Below are 8,415 nucleotides of genomic sequence, written 5' to 3' on the forward strand. Positions count from 1 at the left end.
ACTTTCCAGACGCTGCACGCTTTGTGGAGTTGTAGCGAATAGCTGTGCGCTATAATTCTGGGGCACATGCCGTGGGAGTGACATTTGTCTTACGTACGAACAAAGCAGTGCCTAAGTGGCTGGGGCATTTTGCTGCTGAGCCCGAGGTCGCGTGTTCGATTCTCTGCCGCGGCGGCCATATTCTGGATGGAATGAAACGCAAAACATTCGTGCACTTCATTCTGAGTGCATTTAGGGACCACAAATTGTTAATATTAATTCGGAGCCATCCACTGCAGCGTGTCTCATAGCTCATGTAATACTTTGAGGCGTCAAACAAAAATCAATCAGTCAATAGAAAGGCTCGGCGCGTATAATGCAGACGAAAATTTGCACGCAGAGGAGCAAGAACGAAGTGCCCCGCAAGCAAAAAAAAAAAAAAAAAAAAAAAAAAAAAGCTTTGTGATGACGTTGGTGCGAGATGTCGGCAGGTGTCCTGTAAACTTATTGACTAATGTTGCGTCGTTTTCTACAGTGTATATACGAAGGTGGTTGCACTGAAACAAGTATTTCTTCAGTAATAAGAGCGCTACGTCATTGTCTTTCCTTGCTTGTTGCATTCGTTTTTTGTACCTTTCTCAAAATGAATCCGTTCCCACTTTGCCAGATTGCAGTTGGCGTAGATAAACCAATAGAGAATCAAGTTATTGCAGAATAAAACGAGTTATTAAGTCATTTCTCGCTCTCATTTACCGTAAAAGTAAAAATTTGTGTCCGTCACACTAGCCTTGTGTTCAGACCACACCTTTTATCTCCAGTGGCAGGCAATCTGTCGTTTAGCGCCTAATCGTACTTTCCGAAGCCGCACGAATTCGCCATAAGTTGTGCGCTACCGCAGGGGCGTGCTGAAGTCGTATATCCAATTTGTCTCTCTGCGGGGAAAGTGCGAGGCGCGAATATGGCGGCCACAATTAGCACGCGCTTCCATCAACGCCGAACGGATCCGCGGACTTAGTCAGAGACACCCGACTCCTGATAAGGGGAGAAGAAAACTATACAAAAAGAAAAAAAAAATGAGCAAGCCTGTCGTGTCAGTTCCACAAAGCTCTACGCAGATACTTGTTTTACCCGCTCGTCGCGTGGGAACACCGCCGTCGGGCCTGGAAATGAACGCTCCATCAAAGCGCACCTCTGACCTCGCTGACCCGACCCGGCAAACCAGCCGCTAGCGAGAATAAGCCGCGCTTCGCAGGAAGGGACGGCGGTAAAAAAAAAAAAATAACAAAGGCAACGTATGCTGTGTCGTCGTGGAAGGTGCGGCAGTGGTTCTGCAATGTTTAGACCGATCACCGTCCTCTTTACGCTGCCTGTCACTTCCTATTGCTGCTTGTTTCGTTTTTTCTTTTGCATTCTCTGTCTGCCGTGATTTGTACCACAGCATGGAAGCGTGAGAGACAAATGTCTGCCCGCACTCGTCGCATGAGCGGCAAGCAAGCAAGTAGCCTGCATTCAGGTATATCGTGCATCGAAATTTTCCAACGAGCTGGGAGCTGCAAGTTTTCTTTTGTCTGAGCACAATAAATTGCCTCGCATATGCACGGCGTAAAGCGTCTGCGAAAGTGCCCGTGAACGCCACAAGACTTCTGTGACTGCTACACGCTTGGTAGAGAACTACTAAATAGTTGAACGGATTCACTTCACCTATCATCACCCTCCATTCGTATACACGAAATTAATGATGTGGAAAAGCCGGCGGCATACTCAACTTGTTGCCAACATTAAATAAATAAATAAATAAATAAATAAATAAATAAATAATAAATAAATAAATAAATAATAAATAAATAAATAAATAAATAAATAAGCCTGGAGTCCCCTCCCCATTAAGATAACACAAAACACACGAAGGGTGCGCTGCGTATTGCAGTGACGAGGTCTACGAGTGACTGTGCTCGAGAAACTCACTTACTGCGCTGCGACTTGCGAACAGTGGTGAACTTGAATGGTCTAAATAAAGTGACAGGCACAAACAGGCCTCACCAAATACTTGCCATGCTTAGTCGCTGTAAACATAAGGCGGCATTGCAACTGGCATTCCTCTTGCAATATGCGGATGGCTTTGAAAATTGCAAAGACGAGCTATGACTACCTCGGTCTAGTTGTAAAATGCGGGACCGCTAATCTGTATGTAAATACCAGTATTTTGATACTTTTTAAAGCGCAAACAAGAGACAAGGCACAAAAGGAAGGTCAAACACAGGACAAGCGCTACTTTCAACTGTTTATTCCATAACGTCTTCATGAAATATATATGAAAAAGGCACATGCGCAGAAACGTTAATGAAAATGAAAAAAAGAAAAGAACACGATAAGGAAAATGAAAAAAAAAGACATGATAAGGACAATGTATGAGAAATGCCCGAATAATTTACATGCGCGTTGAGGTATCCAAACTCTTTTGCGTAGAGACTTAAAGAAGGTTCACTGATGCAACCTTTCCTCTTTTTTTATGTGACATGCTTCCAGTATTAAGCTTAATATCCTGTATCAAGCCAGTATCGTGTGTTTGACCTTCCTTTTGTGCCTTGTCTCTTGTTTGCGCTTTAAAACGTTGATTATCAAGTATGCACCAGCTAGGTCAACAGAAAGTTCTTGTAAGACCACTATTTTCTTCGCAATCATGCGATAAGTTCTCAAAAAAGACTATTATAATTCTCTGAAAGGAAAGGTAACTATACTGCATACATGTGTATTACACAAACACCGTCAAAATTCATTTGTGAAGACTAACGGTCGCATGAGGCGTCCCTTGTTAAGGTAATCCGCAACGTTCGCAACTTCACACTCTGTATAGCATAATGAGAGGCCAGAATTACTGCAAAAAATTTTGCTTTTGCTTACAGGCGTCGTGCCGAACAGGCTGCTGCAATCAGTGTTGTTGCCTGCGTCTAAGAACGACAACGTTAACTTGTCTTCTCTCGTGCGTCGCGCATAAAGAACTTGCGGTCTTTCTACGCCTCCCAACAGATTCCTGACAAAGCCATGCCATGTGAAAAGATCGAGACCACTTGGTATTTACGTACGCGCAATGTGCACCCACTATATACTTTCTTAAGCTACAAAGCCGCCGCCGCCACCTCCATAAGGTATACTATAACCTTTCAGTTGCAGCGAAGTTTGCGTACATGGGATCGCGAGTAATCGTTGTCGTTTATCAACCTGTCGTACATATCGCAGTATAACTTTGTGCTCGCACAGGCTGACACGCGCCGAGGTTTCCCTCTTCGCTCGCGCGATCGCAGCTTGTTTTTCACGCCCATGCAGGATTACGGCGCATACGCTACATTATCTGCGCAATCCCTTTCGCGGTATACTTTCTTTATGGCCCCGCGAAGCGAGCGATGAAACGCTTCGTGAGCCTCTTATCCCAGACGCATCGCGCGCGCGCGACCCAACCGTGCTTTGTAATCCTGTCTGCGCGCGCGCGCACACACAGTTAAAGTGTATTGACAACCGGATCTTGTTACTTTCAGCGGAGCAGGAGAAGACGCGTCCTTCTGTCGTTCAGTTCGGTCAACAGACAGCGCCTGTCGAAAAGAAAAAAACCCGATTAAGTCTATGCAAAACGCCCTCTATAGTATATTATGGGCTTGGCCGACTCGCTCGGCTTCTGTTCGCGTGGCACCTTCACTGGGACGAGCATCAAGGAAAACGTCATCGCTCGCATTCTGGCGCCAAAGGGGCGCTCAAGAGCAGGAATCCTGCTCCAGCCCGCGCCGCCGCACACTCTTGGCGACACTCGACGACGTGCCAGGGATTCTCGATGATGCGCGCTATACGGGGCCGTTACTTTCTTTTTTTTTTTTTTTTTTGCTCTCTCTCTCTCTCTCCGGATCTCGGTCTTGCGCTTTACCTGCGCGGTTATTTTCGCGGATCGCTGTCTGCTCAAATAAGTGGAAGCCAAACACGGAGAGGGGCAACCGGCTGTCCTCGAGCGCCGGAAGCACCCGCCGATCTTCCACCGCGCGCTCTCATCCATCCCCTCGCGAGCTGTTCGCGGCCACGGAGTACACGCGCGCGATTACAGCGGCGTGCGGGCTCTTGAAGCCCGGTGTCGGCGTAAAAAGGATGAGACGGGCTGCCCGGTGTATATCGTATACGGCGCCCGACAGTGATCAGAGAAGGCCGAATGAACTGCGCGTGTACACTTTCCCTCTCGTCCTCGCGCGCTGATACGGATTGGATCGACTTTTCTTAATAGGCCCTAGTCTCCGCCTTGCTTACTCTGCTAATGCGCGGCGCGTGATTGTTCGTCTAGCCCATCCTTCAGCGTCGTCCTTTGCCTCTTCGTCAATACTCCCCGGTTGGTCGTTTGTCACGCACATTATGGACTTCGGTAAAAGCGGCATCGCCAGCGAGACTCTCACGGGACACTTATGCGCGATTACGATGATTTGCGGCCGCTGACTGCGACATCATTCCTGGCGGCGGGAGGAGGTGGTCTTTACGCGATCTTTATTCTCGGTCTAACAAGTGCAACGGAAATCGATTGCCTTCGTTTTCTTTAGATAAAAGCCCATAAATATGATTCACTCTTGTTGTCTTGTTAGCGATATCCTAAGCGTCCTGATTACCTGACGACACTGTCACGCGTTTCCAGAAGGAGCGAATTTTCCCCGGCACGTTGAAGTAAAGGCGAAAGTTAGTGCGGCATAATTAGGTGCAAATACTTGCAGCTAACAGTGATGCAGAAATTACCATTGAAATAGCGTGAAAGTTTACAGGTTTAACTTGCGCGATCATTGGGGCTATGAGAGACGTCGCAGTAGAAGGGACTCCAAATAAATGTTGGTCACCTGGGTTTCTTCAACACGTGCCTTAATAATTTCAGTACACGAGCGTTTTCGCCCACATCAAAATGCGGCCGCCGTGGGCGGTAATCTAAACCGCGACCCTATGCTCCTTTGACACCGCAGCAGGTTCCTTCTAAAATGCATAACATTTACTGACATTAGCAGAGCTGTTATTTTGTAATTACGGGGCTTCGCACACCAAGAAGCATAAAGAGAAGAGCGAGAGGCTTTTTCACATTTGTTCGCCTATGTGGAGCACACAGTGAGTGGAAATACACAGTGGTCACTCGTTAGACTGCCCGTGGCTTCAATTTTGCGCGAGAAAAAAAGAAAGAAAAAGAAATCAGAAAAGCTCCCACTTATGAACACTTTTGTCAAGCGTTGGTCTTAGCGAATAGAAAATCTCTATTTCACAAATCATTCTGTCTTTACCTCAAGAAATTAACGCGGACACATCGCTTATAAACACACATAAGCAATGTAACTGCACATAATGACATTTATGACTTATTTTCAAAGCGGCCCAAAACACTTGTGGCTGGTGCTAGTGACTAACAGCTACGCATAGACATAAAGTTTTGGTTGGCTTGTGCACCCCGTCGTTGGTAGACAGGGTTCTCTTCCTACAACCGCCCGGAGCGAACACGGTAAAGTGCCAATCTAACTGTTAGTTAACATTTCACCTCAAGGAATCTATCGTGGTTCGAATTAATCCTCATTGCGCCACAAACCTCTGGGGCACAGGACAAGACATCCATAGGATTTCTGGGCTCTACTGCCAGCCATTTTCGCGCCTCGACTTAGGCGCTGGAAAATAAGTTCTAAGCCCACATTACCCTCTTCTCCACCCTTTCCCACTACCGGTCATATCTGCACTTCAATGCCGCGATTTTAAAAGAATGCTACAAGCGCATATAGCCCCTATAACGGTATTGATATGTATGTGTAGTTATAAAAGTAAGTAAATATACATTTGCATAGCCTAAATAAACGGTCCGTCAGCGGAAATTACCTCACGCGCTAATAGAACCACGGCACACGTCGGTAATGATACAGCCTGGCTCTGTCCACTACGGCGATCCTCGCAGCCGACGGTGTGCCTTCTGGACGCCGCCTGGGACGATTTGAAGGTGATCACTATTGGTCTAATCTAATCAGATTAGAGCGTTGCCACGCAGGTTATTCGCGATAGGAGAAGCGAAGCGCGCCGCCACTTTCGGGTCACACCAGGAGGTTCGGTCGACGCGCACCTTCAAATCGCCCGAGACTGTATTGCGCCCACGCCCGTACTGATCCCTCGTGCACAACCATTGCACCACACATGGAGCGGCGGTCCCGGTTCGTCGTTGAGGATGAGCCCCTACCTTGGGCGTGCGCGTGGCAGCAGAAGAGCAGCAGCAATAGTCCGAGCCGGAGCGCGGGCCGGAGCCCTGCGCTGGCGGTCGCCATTGCGGCGCCTGTCCTCCTCGTCGCTGGTCTCGTGGGTCTTGAGGAGGGTCTCCGCTCCTCGAGTGAACACCCCGGCTTCAAACGGCAGTGCACCCGCTCGCGCCGGACGCTAAGCTTTTATAGGCGACGAACGCGAGCACGTCGGCGGCGAAGCGCCTCCTTTCCTCGGCTCGCGACCTTGGCCCCCGCGGTGGTGAAGAAGGCTGCCGTTACGTCACCCGCGGACGACGCTCGCCTGTCCGCGACCGAAACACCTGTAGCGCGCGAAGTAGCAAAATGGCATTTCATACAGCTATCTTGGTGCCTTTGCTGCACCAGCTGGTTCTTCGGTATTCCTTCCTGCAGGCTCTCGCTGTCTGGAGGGACGAGGACAGCGCTTGAATTTAGCTTGATGCAATAACCCAGTGACGCAGATGCGTGAAGGCCACCATCAAATGGAGAGGCTAGCATCCAGACGAACTTGGCCCCCCTTGTTCCGGGAAATGAACACTGGTGCCCATCCCATTATGCTCACAGGGTTCTTCTTCCTGTTCCTTAACCACGGCACACATTATCTAAGGGGCCGAAAACGTGAAGAAAGACAGAATGATATATTTATGTGAAGACTCTAGGCATTTTTGAGGAAGGGGATATAAGGGGAAAGGAACTTTGTTTGGCTCACTATGGAAGTTTCACACGCTGAACTCCATAGTGTGTGGTCGGATTTGAAGGCTGAGGTTCCGGAACGCTGATTATTCCACGGAAAACGGACGTGTTGAAAATTGTAGGAGAATTTCCAGCACACCCGTTTAAGCATACCTGATGAGCATGTCGGTGAAGATTTACTCAAATTACCGAATAAAATTTTGCAATCTAGCCACGCTGACATTTCAGACGAATACGATGGAAAAGAGGTCACAGGTCGATTAGGAGACGCTTCTGCTAGGGATGGCTCGGTATTTACAGTAAGGGAACTAGACGTGAGTTACAAAACGCCGGTACGGCCTCATAACTCGTATCTGAGAATGCTGTAAGCGAACATAGAATTTAAGTGACAGTAACTGCTGTTGATGTGTTACACTGCCTGTGACAATTAACAAGTAGGACGAGGAGGAGAGAAACAGGACAGGTAAAGCAGACGCGCGTGCGGGATGCAACCCTACAGAGGGGGAAGCGACATAAAGAGGGAATGGAAAGACAGCCAACACTGAGGGTGATGCCTTATGCAGAGGTGGACTTCGACGCAACAGGAAGAAGAGAGATATAGAAAAGGCAGGCAGGTGAATCGTACGCGCATCAATTATTTTCCTTGATAAACTGGTCTGAAGTTTAGAATGTGACGAAAAACGAATAAATGTATCGAGAGAAAACGTCTACACCCGCCTTTTCCTCCCACAACGAAACCTGAGTTGCTATCGCGTCGTTAGTTTGAAAACGTGCGATGTAATCTTGCAGAAAACGATTTAAACACCTGACTAACAAGTGCCGTAGCACTGTAGAGACAGATGCCGGCGTACGTAACCCAAATATTTTAACCCTCTCCAAGTGATCGAAGGACTGTGTAATCTTGTGCTGGCAGTAAGTCATCTGATCTCTTGTGCCTCTATAGCAGCACCAGGTTTGCTACAGAAGCATAATAATATGGCCGCACAAGTGGCGCCACCGCGAACAAAATTCGCGGCCCATATCGCGACATTTAATGGAAGAGAAGAACCAGAGGAACCGAGGGGCTTGCCATTTATTGTTGGTGTCCACCAAATGTACCAACCAAATGAAGCTAACAGGCAGTGAATTAAAAAGGAAATGAAAGTGGAAGAAAAGAAAACTTGCCCCCTGCAGTCATAGAGGATTACACCTAGAGGGTAATCCGGCGAAACCGTCTATGCGAGTTTCTTAAAGGGCGCTGTACCGTCATGGAAATGACGGGATATGTATCTGCGAGGCTTGTGTTGGCTGGTGTTGAACGAGGCTTCGTCTAAACTGTGGATACGGATACACAAATAATGCGTTCTTAAAATACAATCTACATAAAAGGCTTTCGTTCAGCCATATTACATCTCTCAATAAAGTTTACTCACCTGCAATTCAGAATCAAGCGAAGAAAAGCAAGAACAGACGACAAGTTGTTTCAAAGTGAGCGAGAATCGTGTCGTCT

The 8,415-nt window shown here is 47.8% G+C and overlaps 1 protein-coding gene across 1 annotated transcript in view; it reads right to left on the bottom strand.

Moving 5' to 3' along the window:
• LOC119460581 (collagen alpha-1(II) chain) overlaps positions 1–6,377 on the bottom strand; it is a 62,787-nt gene extending 56,410 nt beyond the window's left edge. The window contains exon 1 of the mRNA XM_049672424.1: positions 6,197–6,377. Within this exon, the coding sequence (XP_049528381.1) occupies positions 6,197–6,281 (85 nt within the window). The 5' untranslated portion in view covers positions 6,282–6,377. The remainder of the gene's footprint in view (positions 1–6,196) is intronic.
• Positions 6,378–8,415: the final 2,038 nt, after the last annotated feature.

The sequence above is a fragment of the Dermacentor silvarum genome, chromosome 8 (genome assembly GCF_013339745.2).
Source record: "Dermacentor silvarum isolate Dsil-2018 chromosome 8, BIME_Dsil_1.4, whole genome shotgun sequence".
NCBI classification, from domain to species: Eukaryota; Metazoa; Arthropoda; class Arachnida; order Ixodida; family Ixodidae; genus Dermacentor; species Dermacentor silvarum.